Source organism: Vulpes lagopus, chromosome 2 (genome assembly GCF_018345385.1).
Source record: "Vulpes lagopus strain Blue_001 chromosome 2, ASM1834538v1, whole genome shotgun sequence".
In the NCBI taxonomy this organism is placed as follows: Eukaryota; Metazoa; Chordata; class Mammalia; order Carnivora; family Canidae; genus Vulpes; species Vulpes lagopus.
In genome coordinates this window covers 121,467,195-121,481,591 of record NC_054825.1, presented here as the reverse complement: position 1 = coordinate 121,481,591, position 14,397 = coordinate 121,467,195, and the positions used below count along the sequence as shown (strand labels likewise).

At 45.1% G+C, this 14,397-nt stretch overlaps 1 protein-coding gene across 9 annotated transcripts in view; it reads right to left on the bottom strand.

Moving 5' to 3' along the window:
* Positions 1–14,397, bottom strand: part of TPD52L1 (TPD52 like 1) — a 98,182-nt gene that overhangs the window by 13,789 nt on the left and 69,996 nt on the right. For all 9 annotated transcript variants that reach the window (XM_041745966.1, XM_041745963.1, XM_041745964.1 and 6 more), the window contains exons 3-4: positions 10,422–10,570; positions 142–243 (exon numbers count right to left, since the gene is read on the bottom strand). In XM_041745966.1, the coding sequence (XP_041601900.1) occupies positions 142–243; positions 10,422–10,570 (251 nt within the window). The remainder of the gene's footprint in view (positions 1–141; positions 244–10,421; positions 10,571–14,397) is intronic.

Genomic DNA, 14,397 nt, shown 5'->3' with positions numbered 1-14,397 from the left:
CACTAATCACAATCAGCCACATAAAATTTTAATCCAATGAAAAAAGGATACATTAGGAAGACCAGCCAATAGAGAAAGCTCCCCTTCCCTCAGAAGGCCAAGGCTTACTAGCACCATCCCCACGGTTCTCTCCCGCAGTACCTCATGTCTCCAAACTTCTTGCTGATGGCCGTCCCAACGTTGCTGAAAGCTGCAGTCGCCTTCTGCCCAGCGTGACTCAGGGTTTCATGTGTCTTCTTGTAGCTAGAAGCAAAACAGAACAATAGAAACACGGTTTGTATGTCATGATCACCCACAGAGCGTTCGCCATCCTTCTCCCTCCTTACTTTGAAAATTCCTCTTCTAAACAGATTTAGGAAGAAGACAATCCACAGAAGTTACTGGTTCTATTCATTGTCTGGGGATGATGGGTTGGCTGCTGCTCATCAGTGGGAAAGTCAGACCATTAAATCTGAATTGGTGAGGAAAGATATTCACACGCAAAGATCTGTGACATGCAGATCCGATGTGCAGATGAGATGTGCAATCACAAGCAGCAGTGCTCTGAGAGCACAGTTATTCTTTTTTTGTTTGTTTGTTTGAACATAATTATTCTTAAAGAAGTGTTTTAATTCTACGAAGAGACACTGGCAAGGAAAGAGTTTAGCCATCGAAGGTAACGCGGAAACTAGAAAATGTATATTTCAATGTGAAGATTTAGCTTTTACTGGTCAAGTGGGTAAAATTTACCAGAAAAGGGCCAAGTATAACTAGTATTTAGCTTGTTTTTCTAATATTTATGGCTGGGACTACGAAGGGCACATGATCTTAGCTTAGTGACTTTTTTCAAAACAGTTCTAGGAATACAGTACTGCCATTGTCCGTTCATAGGCCTATGTTCCCACTAGACTGACTCCTTGAGGACTTAGAGTCAAAGTCCAAGTCCATACGACAGGCCTCACGATGATCTCACACAGGCTGGTCCTCTTGCCCTTCTCTTGTGTCTCCCTCCCACTTGCTCATCCTGCTCCGGCCACCCAGACCTCCTCGCCAGTCCACAGACATACTCAGCCCCCACTGGCCTTAAGACCTCTGCTCTAGCTGCTGTCACTCGACCCCCATCAAATCTGGCTAGAAAAGGGTTTTGTTGTATTGCAATCCCCCCACTTTGAAAAATTAAAAAGACCAAAGCCTGCGCCCCTAGTAAGATTGTGAAAGCCACCCTCTGCTGTCTACCAGGGCCAGAGATGCCTGGAGCCATGCCGTGGCCAAGCAGGTGTCGGCAAAATCCAGGTGAGCTCTGGAGGGGGTGGGGGAATGTGGGTAGAAAAGGGAACCACGGAAAAGAGAGGGGAGACAGTGCACTGAGCATCCACCCAGAGTTGACTCTGTTTGGCCTGAAAGGCGGCTCAAGGGAAGGGAAAAAAAAAAGAGAAAGAAAGAAAGAAAGAAAGAAAGAAAGAAAGAAAGAAAGAAAGAAAGAAAGAAAGAAAGAAAGAAAGGAAGGAAGGACCCTGCAATATCTGTGACCTTTGCATGAGGCTGGGACCTGCTATTAATCAGAGAAATCCTTCTTGTGTGGCTTTCGCATTTCTAAAGGAATTTCTTGCAATTAGAGTAAATATTTAATTTCTTTTGTGAACCGTTCCCCATAGTTTAACTTCATATATTTGAGAGTGTTGTGAATTTTGACATGAGGTACTTTTGAACCCTTGTGGGCATAGCACATTCTGAGTTCGACAGCTTAATTCAAAAACAGCTGGGCAGGGAGAAGCACCTATGGTAAAGGGGGAAGCGCTGGCTACTTTATGCTTGAACACACCCCTCTAGCACCGTGTGTGGTGGGTACACACAGGCATCTGGCTACTCTGGTCAAGTATTAGTGTCAGTAAGGCCTCACCGTGAAAAACGCCAACTCTACGCCTGCGTGAAATTTCCAAGTGTGAATTCAACCCTACGGAGAGCTCAAAGGAGCGTCAGAGAGAGATTTATAGGCCTGGTGACTCTTTATTTCTGAGAATTACGTCATGTTAAATCAGAAAGGTGCTAGAGTCCAACTTCTTCATACTGCAGATGATGGGGCTGAGGCCCAGGAGAACTGTGTGACTCTTTCAAGACAAAGACAGGGCTGGGACTCCTTGCCTTGGAGATGATGGCAGACATCTGAAGGGGAGTTAGGTCAGCTGTCTCTCGCTTGAGTATTTGCTGAGAAAAGTGATAGGACTGCGTTTTAAGATCTCTAAGATGCACCTCTGTTCCCCCATTTTTACATCTCTCCCTCCTAGACTACCACGTTTCTCAAAAACCACTACTAGCCACCCTACGAACACTACAGACCAATCGTCGAGGGAAAGAGATTGAGAGGGGTGGGTGATGAGAAAGGGTTATGTATGAAGAAGTGGGTTTCCCAGAACAAAGTAACCGGGGATCCGATGAGAAAACAGGTCACTGGGCTCAGAGCACTTAAAAGCTCTAAGAAGCACCACTCACATCCCGGAGTAAGGGAAGGGCCCTCCGGAGTCGGGTACTGCACAGACCGTGTAACCTTATGCGACGTTCTCATTGGGCTCGATCTGCAAACTGAACGAGGAACTATCCACCATCCCTGTCTAGAGACTGGGCGCCCACGTCGTGAAGAAAGACCCTCCAGTCGGGCCACTGAAGACCCTAAAGGATGTCACTGTATTTCCATCTTACTCCCTTCATTGTGCCATGGAATTTGCCACACGGTCTGTACTAATACTTAAAACTTTTTTTCAAGCCTATCATATAAAATTACATTGGATAATATTCAAATAACGAAAAACAACTTAGACACCCACCTTCTGATGGACCTGACAACCCTGTCACTTAAATGGAAACCGTATTTAGCATTTTCGATGATGTCTCTTCTTTTAAGCTAAATGCAAAGTTACACCATTGCCCAAGTTACATAATTGATGAAACAGGAGGCTAACACATTCTCCTTAAATAAAAGTCAAAGTGCTACGGCACCCTCAGGTGGCTTCCACTGCACAGGGGGAGGTGGAACAATGGGACGAGATGCTCCAAGGAGTCGGCCCTGTGTGCCTCGCCTCTGTGTTCCTGTGACCCGCTCTGCACAGCTCTTCCCAGACACATTTTTCATTCAGTGGCAATTATGGTTTTCGAGTCTGTCTCTGTGACCTGCCCAAACTTCCTGAAGGCAGGGGCTGCATCTCGTTTCATCATCCGTGGGTCCCCGGGGCCTGAATATGCCAGAGCAAGAGCCACAGGAGGCCAGAGGAAGGAAACAAGAGTCCAGGCCGGTTGCCCGAGTCCAGCTACAGGTGTAGAGGCAGGAGGACTCTGCAGGAGCACCACGGAGCTGGGCGGCGAGGGAAGGAATCTGTCCTGGTGGGCTCACAGGCAAGTCCAGCAAATGTCGGCTTTTCTGGGCATCTGCAGTTCCCAAGAAGGCCGGAATCTGGTTCAGGGCTGAACCTTTTTCTGGCAAAAGTGTTAACTGTGCTAACTAATAGTAGCTCACACTTACTATTTTATATGCATGAACTCACTGAAGACTTCTTACTGGGAGATTTTTTTATTTAGGGCCTAAGTAAACTTCCTACATTTCAATGAAAGTCAATGAGAACCTAGGCTTTACTTTCCAGAGATTGGCTGGAATGGATAGTCTGGGTTTTTTTTTTTTATTTCTTCTTCTTCTTCTTCTTCTTCTTTTTTTTTTTTTTTTCCCCAGCTTTACTGAGGTATGAATGACAAAATTGTAAGATATTTAAAGTGTACATTGTGATGATTTGCCATATGCATACATTGTGGAAGGATTCCTCCCACTTAGTTAATTAACACACCCATCACTTCACACATTCTTATATATACTTTGGTGAGAACATTTAAGTGCTACTCTCTTTGCAAACTTCAATTATACAACACAGGTATCAACTAGAGCCACCCTCTATACATTCGATCCTCGGACCTTCATTCATCTTATAACTGGAAGTTTGCATTGACTGACCTTCAACCTTCGCCTACGGTCCCCGTGCATTGCCCCTAGCAGCCACCCTTCCACTCTCTGCTTCTAAGAATTTGACTTTCTAAAAAACATTTTTTTTTTCTAAGATTCCACTTATGAGCGATACCACACAGTATCTGTTCTTCTCTGTATGACTTCTCTCACTTAGCATAATGCCCTCGAGGTTTGTCCACGCTGTTCAAAGGCAGGATTCCCTTCCTGGTCATGCCTGAATGATATGTGTACATATGCCGCATCTTTTTCTTTTTTCCTTTTTTTTAATAATTTATTTATTTGAGAGAGAGAGGGATTGAGAGCACAAGCAGGAAGGGCAGAGGGAAAAGGGGAATCTCAAGCAGACGCCCTGCTGAGTGCAGAGCCCAATGTGGGGCTCGATCTCATGACCTTGAGGTCAGGGCCAGAGCAGAGACCAAGGACTGGATGCTTATCTGACTGCACCACCCAGGCCCCCCTAAGCCACATCTTCTTTAAGGAACGGATACCACTCAAGGGCCAGGACAGGTTAACTATATGGCTGGCACACTGACAAGGGAATCTTTGGGAATAAGGGGTTAGGTTCTCTGCAAGCCAAATAAAAGGCATTCTATTGACTTTTCATGTAGCTCATCTTGTCATGACTTACTGATTTGAAAGCAGTGTTAATAATCAAAAGGAGAAAGCACATCTTCTAGGATGTTTCGACTTAAAGCAACTTTTTTTACACAGAAAAATTAAAAATTCAAAGTCTTTTTACGAGCAGATGTTTTATAGCACAAATCCATTTTCTGCTAAGGGACTTTAGAAAGATGGTTATTTTATAACAGGTGCCCCTGCAGCATCTCACCAAAGATACACAAGTATTTGGGCTTATTTTCTTCTGAAGGTTCCCGGCACATGTTACCAAAACAGATTTACGACTTGAACCTGGAAAAGAAGAGTCTATTTCCTGCCTTGTGTGGTAAGATGAAAGCCAAAAGGTAAGCAGAATAAGCAGCTGCCTGAGAGATGGACTATGTGCGTCTTTTGAAATTAGGTCTTTAATCTTCACTGGTACTTCCAAACTCAATGGTGCTGCAACAGGCTTCTAGTAAAAGGAGGTAACAATCATGACTGACTAGAATGGTTTAGAAGTCACAGGAGCACAAAAAAATCAAAGGGTAAATAATCATAAGTGAAACTTCAATTTTCAAGGCGTGTGCATTTTGTTTAATGCAGCATTTTACTCTTCTTTATACAGGATGAAGTTATTAATAGCTCCAAAGGGATGCAGTGGTTTAAATTCCTTTCCAAAACCTTCTCCCCTTGGCAGACCTACCATGTGGTCTATGGTACAGCTCGGGGTGTGTGTGTGTGTGTGGGGGAGGTTATTAGTCGAGGAATGACCTGGGTTCGCAGAGGCTGACCACTTATTACAGTGAAGCCTATCAGTTTGAATCGCCCATGGGAATGTTGCATTTCTGAATTCCTACTCCTTCGCCCTACAGAAGAGATTCCATTTCTCCTCCTGTGGCCTCCCTACCTCTAACACCCCGAAGTCACCCACCTCCCCATGCTTCTTTAAAGCCTAAAGACAACACACACACACACACACACACAGCAGCAGAGAACAAACAACAACAAAACCCCCCAAAAACAACAACAAAAAAAGGAGGTGGTAGGAATTTTTAGTGTATGTTCTTAGCTGCTTTCAAATCAAAGCAATACAAAAGTATGACAAAAACAATGGCGACAACAAACACCAGAAAACAGATAATCTTTTGACCTGCTACTGTATTTTTCCATAAAGAGGTAATTTCGGTATGCTGTGTAATTATTTCTACTCACACAGTCCTATTTCTACTTGAATCCTACCACAGGCTAAGATATGCCAAGATCCTTCATTAACATATCATAGATTTTTCTTTTCAGTATAAATCAAACTAAATAGGTCATGATTGCTTAATCAGTATGCAAAGTACTGCCTCTGGGAATCACCTTCAATCCTCTGACAGCTGAAATTCTTTTTAGTGCTTTGAAATTTAATTCTACCCAACTGAACCCCACCCAGCTCCTCATTCCCTCACAGCAAAATTTTCATCCTGTGAGGTGTAGCCGTTGTCCTGGAACGGGTACCGGGGCCCAAACAGCAGGGATTTGGTGAATTCAAGGGGGAAAACAGATCCTGCAACCAAGACCCACCACCACCACCATGGGAGTAAGGCTTCCCTCCTCTTTCAGTGGCCACCAAGAGGGCGGGGAAAGGTGCGCCCCTGAAGTTATGTTACTGATACACCTGTGCCTCCCTCTGAAGGACTTATTTTTCCTTACAAAGGACGGTTCACATCATTCCTAAAAGAGCGAGGGGTCCACTTACTAAATACTCTCTGTGGAAGGCTAGCCCTGGAGCTTTCAGTGACATCAGCATGCAGATGACTCCCCACGTCCATTTTCATCCCTGGCTCTTCCTCCTCCAAGTTGCCCTCTTGACACACAAACCCAAAGCGCAGCTCTTGGGTCTATCCACCACATTCGTTTTCTAGAATAGCCAACAGGCCTACGAAGTGTCAGACACCGCTCTGCCTCCTAACCAAGTACGAACTCACGGAGCCCTCACTACCCGTGAGACAGACACCAATCCCATCTCCCCTCACCTACGCCGGGGACCCAGGACTTCGATCCAAGCAACTGGGTCCAGGCCCCGGGCTCGGCCTCGATGCTACGGGCCCACGGCTGGAGACAGTCCCAACTGGCCCGTCCCAGGCAGGCGCCACCAGCTGCTTCCGCCTGATCCCTCGCAACCCTCGTCTGCCACCCCCCAACTGTGGGGAACCCCAGGCCTCCAGGCCCGTCCCCTCACTGTCCCTCACTACGGTGGGGCCTGGGCAGCGCAGGAGGCCCATTCCCCATCTGAGCCCCCCGGGCTGCCCTCATTTCCCTTTCGAGGGCTCCGGAGGTGGCAGCTCCGTGCACCGGGGGAAGCCCGCAGCCGAGGGCCCCGCGAGCCGCTGGGTCATCATGACTCGTAGAGACCGCACGACCCTTGGGACGGCCTTGTCGCGCACAGGAGTTGGTGACTCTGTTAACAGAAACCCTGAGGTTCCGGGGGCCTCCTCTCCCTGGCACCACAGGGTGCCCCCCGCGGGGGGCTTATGCAGCTCCCACTCGGCCTTCGGAGCTCCGCAGGACACCCCCCTGGGGCCATGGCCAGGGGCGCCCCCCCACCCCCCCACAGGCCACTGGCTTGTCCTTCACCTCCGACCTCACACTCGCCATGGAGCGCGCTCCCCGGGACCACTGGCAAAATCCACGAAGACAAAAACCCAACGGTGTTCCTGACTAGTCTGTCCGCCCCATAACCCTGGGGAATAATCTGTTCATTTGACAAAAAACTGGCCCCTGGGGCCCCTGGGGGCTCAGCGGTTGAGTCTTCAGCTCAGGGCGTGACCTCGGGGTCTGGGGATCGAGTCCCACGTTGGGCTCCCTGCATGGGGCCTGCTTCTCCCTCTGCCTGGGTCTCAGCCTCTCTGTGTTTCTCATGAATAAATACATTAAATCTTAAAAAAACAAAACAAAACAAAAAAGGCTTGACACTCACTACACCTTCTGACTAGAAAACCAACTTGTTTTTCAAACATAAGAAAACCAGAGACGACATGAGGAGGGGAGGCTGGCCACCCTCCCTCTTCACTGATTCCATGTGTCGGGAGGACTGTGAGTGGCTCCCCACCCTGTCCCCTGGGGCCTCAGGCAGGCCTGACGTGCCCTCTGCCCTCCCTCCCTTCAGCAGCTGGAGCCTTGGGGGTCGGCCTGCCCTCTGGTCCGCCCACACCCCCGCAGCGAGCTCAGGGAGGCCACGCACGGGACCCCGCCTGGCCTGCACCCAGGAGGAAGCTCAGATCAGTGCGACAGGAGGCGCCGGGGGCCAGGGTGCAGGAGCTCGCTGGGCCTCACCCTGTCAGGGCCGTCAACTCAACAGAAGCCACCCAAGGGCCAAGGTGGAAGCCAACACTGACAGGGAGGCTCCTTTAATTTAGTGCCTAAAATCCAGCTGTCCATTATGGGAGGTCGTTCACAGACTGCTGCGCTCTACTACGTTGATAACACTGCGTGGTCCCTTGTCACCTCCTCCTATACTTGTCACCCTCGGGCCCGGGAAGGCTCATTTGCCTCCGGAGACCACGTGATGGGCTTCCTGGCTCATCCTGCCCTGCCCTGGCCGTGCTCTGATGCTGTCCGGATGGGCCCCCGGGTTAGCACAGGAGCAGACGGGACTACCAGGCTGTGACAGGGGAAAAGGACATTCTCCTTTGCACGGAAGCCAGGGGAAGCAGAACGGGGAGACGTCACGTTCCTTCTAGATGGAACTCCCCAAACGAAGGACACCTTCACGGAAGGTCTTAGGTCTTAGTTTCCAGGAACCAGCAGGCAAAGCCGGCCCCCAGCAAACCTGAGTCACTGCTGTCCATCACTGGCACTCACGCTGACCGCCCGGCCTATCTGCGTCGGGGACACAAGGACCCGCAAGGAGAAAAGTTGATTTCCACTAAAATACGGGGAATGTAGCATCTTTACCATCCGACGGATTCATGGCAGGGAAGAAAATGCAAAACACAGAGCTAACAACAGGGGGCGGATGTTAAGGCCAAGATAGGAACTTTCTCCAGCAGCCCCTACCCCCCCTCCCCCCGCCTCACAAAAAAACAAGAAAGATTACATCATGATGTGGGCACCTTCTTCCCTTTGATACAAGAACATCTGACGTGCAAAATATCCTAAATCATCGGAAAAGCACCACAATAGCTGAAGCTGAATATCTCACGTAATTTAAAAAGTAATCCAATAAAAGTATGATTGTAGAACACCCGAAGTTACTCTGTAACTTTGCCTGATATCAGACCAAAAGATAACGGGAAAGCCAAAAACATTTCTGGGGGTGTGAGCAGGAAAAACTCCCTCTTCCGGTGTCTCCTCTGCTCCCAGGCCAACCACCGCACTCCCAACGCGGCCGACACCAGAGGCATGGGTTTTCCCTCACCAGGCAATTCTGTGACACCAGCTGGGTGTCCTAGCACTTAAGACACTGCCTTCCTGAGACAGGGTCAGATCCTACAGGTTAAAGGCTCAATCCTACAAGACTGCCCCCCCTCCATCCTACTTCAGATGCCAATATGTGTCAGCTGGGTGCTTCTGACCAGGGGGTAATAAATCGGAGGTTCCCGTGATGTCCTTCTCAAGTTTTACTGATTTGCTAGAGCGGCTTACGGAACTCAGGAGAAACGGTTGACTTACTAGATGACTGGTTTATTAGGAAAGCATATGACAGAGGATACAGACCCGAGAGGATACAGGGCAAGGCATGTGGGGAGGGCTGTGGGGCTTCCATGCTCTCTCCTGGTGCACCCTCTCCCAGCACCTTCATGGGTTCCTCAACCCAGAAGCTCTCTGGACACCACGTTTTGGGGGATTTTTATGGAGGCTTCATCATATAGGTCTGACCAGTCATTAACTCCATTTCTAGCACCCTCTCCCCCCCTCTGGAGGACAGGACAGACAGCTGCAAGTCCAAGCTTCTAATCATGGAATGGTCTTGCTGGTGACCAGCGCCCCCATCCCAGAGCCATTGAGAATCACCTCATTAGAACAAAGGATACTGCTACCACCCTGGAAATGCCAAGGGATTTAGAGACTCAGTATCAAGAACCAGGGACAGAGAGCATTACACACACACACACACACACACACACACACACACACACACACACATATTTTTCTATCATTTCACATGGCCTTACCCCAGCTCTAAATATTCCCTAGAGTAGAAGGGATGAAAAGCACATCCCTAAAGTATAAGCTCTTCTTCTTCTTTTTTATTTTTTTAAAGATTTTATTTATTTATTTATTCATGAGAGACAGAGAGAGAGAGGCAGAGGGAGAAGCAGGCTCCATGCAGGGAGCCTGACGCGGGACTTGATCCGGGGTCTCTGGGATCACGCCCTGGGATGAAGGCGGCACTAAACCGCTGAGCCACGCGGGCTGCCCCCAAGCTCTTCTTTTCGAAGTAAGGGACAAACAAGTCTGTACTACAACTGCCAACCATTCATTTTAGAAACTGAAAATCTGTAGTGAATAGTGAATGCCAAGTAACATGAGGAAAAAGCACCTGTCCCTTTAGAATTGCATGAGAAAACACAAAGAAAAGACATATATTTAACAAATGTTTGAAAATATACAATACAGAGAAAAAAAACCAAACCCATTAAAAGCCGACTGGTGAACAATTTAATTTCAGGAAGCTACTTCGTAGAGTCTGCATCATACAACATATTTAATGATTATTCGTATTTATTTTCCTTCTAGAGAAAATATTTTTCCTAGTCACAAGTACCGAATCAGCCTCATAGGGGAAAAAAACAGAAGAGGTGAGAGACAGCAGACTAAGTGATTTTTAAAAAAATTCTACTGATATACTTACGCGGTAGTGGTCTGCATGTCATGCCAGCTTTTGCTGAAGTTCTGTTTTAATTCATTCATCAGGTTCATGCCGAGTTTTTGTTTTATCTCCACCAGATGCCTTTCTTTCGCTGATAAAACTTGCCGTAACGTTGTAATTTCGTCTTCTAGCTACAGGTGGGAAGGAACATGGTGTGGAAAGATGTGAGACCTGCTGAAACATACACCTGAAAAGCTCTCGGTGCTCCACAGCAACCCCCTGCACCCCTGTATTACCAGGCCCATGCCTGCCTATAGCAAACGCATCCCATAGAGATGACAGTCTGACATTTTAAAATAGAAACTAGGTTTTTTTTTAGTTTTAATTATTGTAAAAGTAATCACTGCTCCTTAAAAAAAACTCATTCATACAGCAAAATATAAACAAGAATAATTACCTACAATCCACTAGGAAATAGCCACCACTTAATTTTTTTTGGCTTCTAATCTTCCAAACGTTAAAAAAAAAAAAAAAAAAAAGCGGGGCTTGGACTCACAACCCTGAGATCGAGACCTGAGCTGAGAACAAGAGTCATCTGCTAAACCAACTGGGCCTCCCAGGCACCCTCCCAAGTGTTTTTTTTTTTTTTTAATAAAATTTGCACTTAGATATAATTTTTGAACAAAAAATATTGATTTTGTACTGTTTCCTTTCTCCCATAAGCAACTTCAAGTGTCACTAGTCAGTACTGTGTGTTTATTGTTTGCCAATCACACATTCACAATAGCTGCAGTGCTGTAGGCACAGACAGGCCAGACACCACGGTTTGGCCAAGCTAATACTTCAGGAAGGGAGGGACGAGGGGGGACAGGACATATGTAAGAATGTGATTTGTTTCTTTTTAATAATTATTGACATATAATGGATTTCCATAAACTGTCCACATTTAAAGAGTATAGTCTGAGAGTTTTGACACGTGTGTCTTGTGAAGTTATCACCGCAATCAAGAAAGCGAACGTATCCATCACCTCCAAAAGTTTCCTAAGTCCTCTTTGTAGGTCCTCTCTCTAGGTCCACATACCACATTTATATGTGGAATCAAAAAAAAAAAAATAACCCAAAGCAAATGAAAAGAAGCTCATAGATACAGAGAAGAGATCGGTGGTCACCAGAGGTAAGGAGTGGTGGTGATGGTGGGTGAAATGGGTAAAGAAGGTCAAAAGGTACAAACTGACAGTTATAAAATAAGTCATACACAAAAAAAAAACTGCTCTTGCAATATAATTTTTAACAAAGCCGTTCAGTAAAACGCCCAGATTTTAGAGAGTGCTACTCTAACCTGTGAAAATCAATCTGAAACTCCACAAAGTTTTCGATTCCAATTGTCACATTTTTTTTATTGTCAGATTTTATAATGTACTGCCCTGGTAATAAGTTTTTACATCATTAAATTTTTACTTAAGGTTTTACATCATTGTTTTCTGAAAAGTATAAATGACTGTGACTTTGTGAAGCCAGAAGAGAACTCCTAGTACTTCCTTAGTATCCCACAAGCATAGAGGTCATAAAAAACCTGACATTCTTACTAGATTTCTTATTTTTAAAAACTAGCAGCTGTGTCTCATTTACATTCAAAATATCGCTCTACTTCTGACCACAAACCACATTTACACTAACACCATCAGTCATCATGCAAATGTGTTCCTTGGGTCAGCAGAGACATAGCTGTTGGAAAAGCATCTCAAGAAAGAGAAGTACCTTTGCACATATTAGCCTTTTTACTCGTGCAAGGAAGATTTTACCCCACTGGTGGACAGATCGAAATAGCGTTGTGAAGCGTCAGAGACACAAATGATCACTTAAGCAAAATGGGCAAAATTCGGAGTCAGAAGCATCTTAAACAGGATGGTAGAAAAGAACTATCTCTCGGAGTTTTCAATATCAGCAAATGTCCTAGTAATCTAGCATTATTCATTTTTTTATGTTTATGGGACAGTTTTCTAACGCTTCACAGAAACTTTTCTAAAATGAATTACACATTCGGTGAACATGTTACAGTCAAGAGCGCTCCATCCTTTCTTGATGCGCGGGTCTTCGGTATGCAGACATATACTCATTGCTGCGAGAGGAGTCTACTCAGGGACCACCAAAGGGGGTCGTGCTTTTACTCTTCCCATTAAATGAGAACGCACAGTTATTTTAAACCCTCTATTCTTTTGGCAACCATGTCACATTCCACTTTTTCATCTTTGTCAATGTGTCCTTTTGTGTTTAATCTGTGGCCTAGTATTTCTCAAGGTTGCATCTCTGGCTCTCTTTCTGTAGAAGATGTCATGCTTCATGCCAGCCTTTTAATTCTGTAGAAAAGAACTTTTCTGCTATCTTTTGCATAAATAGTATGTATTGAGTGACTGAAATTATTGAGAGTCTTGGATTTTTTAACGACTTGGTTATGACTACAGTTTTCACCGTGTAATAAAAATAATCAGACAATTTTTAACTGGCAGAAAGAAATTACAGATGTAGAGAAGAGGAAAGAGGCTTACACATCTTGATACTCTCAACCTCATATCTAGGGGACCCTAGAAATTTATTCAAAATTGGGGGAAGCAGTCGGAGATTCATTAGTTATTTGAGGGAGGTGAATAAGGGACTCAGAGTTTTCTAATGAAATCCTTGATCCCAAAAAAGTGATAGGTAGAAACACTGAAGTGACCAGTTTACCAAACACCAACCTAAAGAAAGAACAATGAAGTCCCACACCTAATATTTTAAATACGGAAGCATAGATTAAAAAGCATTTATAAGGAACAGACTTCTAATGATGGAAACATGAACTCAGTTACTCAGGTGGGTCTATTCTCAGGTTCTTTAATGAAATTCTTATCATTTCAATGAAATGTTGAGACCCACACTTCTTGAAGCTTTCAGTGTAATTACCGGCAATCTAAATATATGCTAAAAAAATCTGTAAGCAAATCCAGAAATTGAAAAAAACACATAATCTTAAATTATATTAGCTTGCAAGAATGAAAATGAGAACCACATATCTCTTTCCACAGAGCAGACAGACAGTTCTGCCTCACGGCAAAGTCTTTAATCACAAATATTTTAAATGATGCTCATGGTGAGAGTCCACCCTTCATTTGACTAATGAGATTTTTTTGGCCTAGTTACACCAATGGTTCTCAATTTCAGTTTACATAAATGTCACTCATAGGGCATATTAAAATGCAGATTCCAGATATATGCCCCTTTTAATGGCCGAAGATTCTGGTATCTTCAATGTTGTAGGGTCAGGCTATCTACATTATTCAACAAGCGCTCCCAGATACTCTGGTGCAGGAGGTATGGAAAGCCAATACTGTAAGTACCTCCGTAAGCCACATCGAATTCCTGTTGGGATGAGGTGGAGTGCAGGTAAGTCATTAACTAAAGTATTGAATATATCCTTTCTCCCTTAATTTTAAATTAATCATTTCTTTATTATAAGCTAATAGTCCGGTTCTTTGGTTTCTTGACTCTCTAGAAGATCTCCTTCTATGACAAATATTTACAGCCAAGACTACATATTTAGACTTGGCTATTTAAATATGAATTAACAGGCACGTGACAAGTGTTGGTGAGGATGTAGCAAAACTGGAACCCTTATACGCTGCTGGTAGGAATGTAAAATGGCTCAGCCAGTGTGGAAAACTATCCGGTAGTTTCTTAAAAAGCTAAACGAAGAATTACCATATGACCCAACAATTCCACTCCCAGGTATATTCCCCAAAGGATATAAACACATACACATAGACACATGTTCATAACAGCACCATTCACAGCAGCCAGATGTGAAAATAGCCGAAATACCCATCAAAGGATGAAGAGATAAACTATTGCAGTATACACCAAAAAGGAGTATTATTCAGCCACGGAAAGGACTGAAGTATTGAGACACACTACAACACAGAAGAATCTCAAAGACATAGGCTACATGAAAGAAGCCAAACGCAAAAGGCCATCTATCACACAA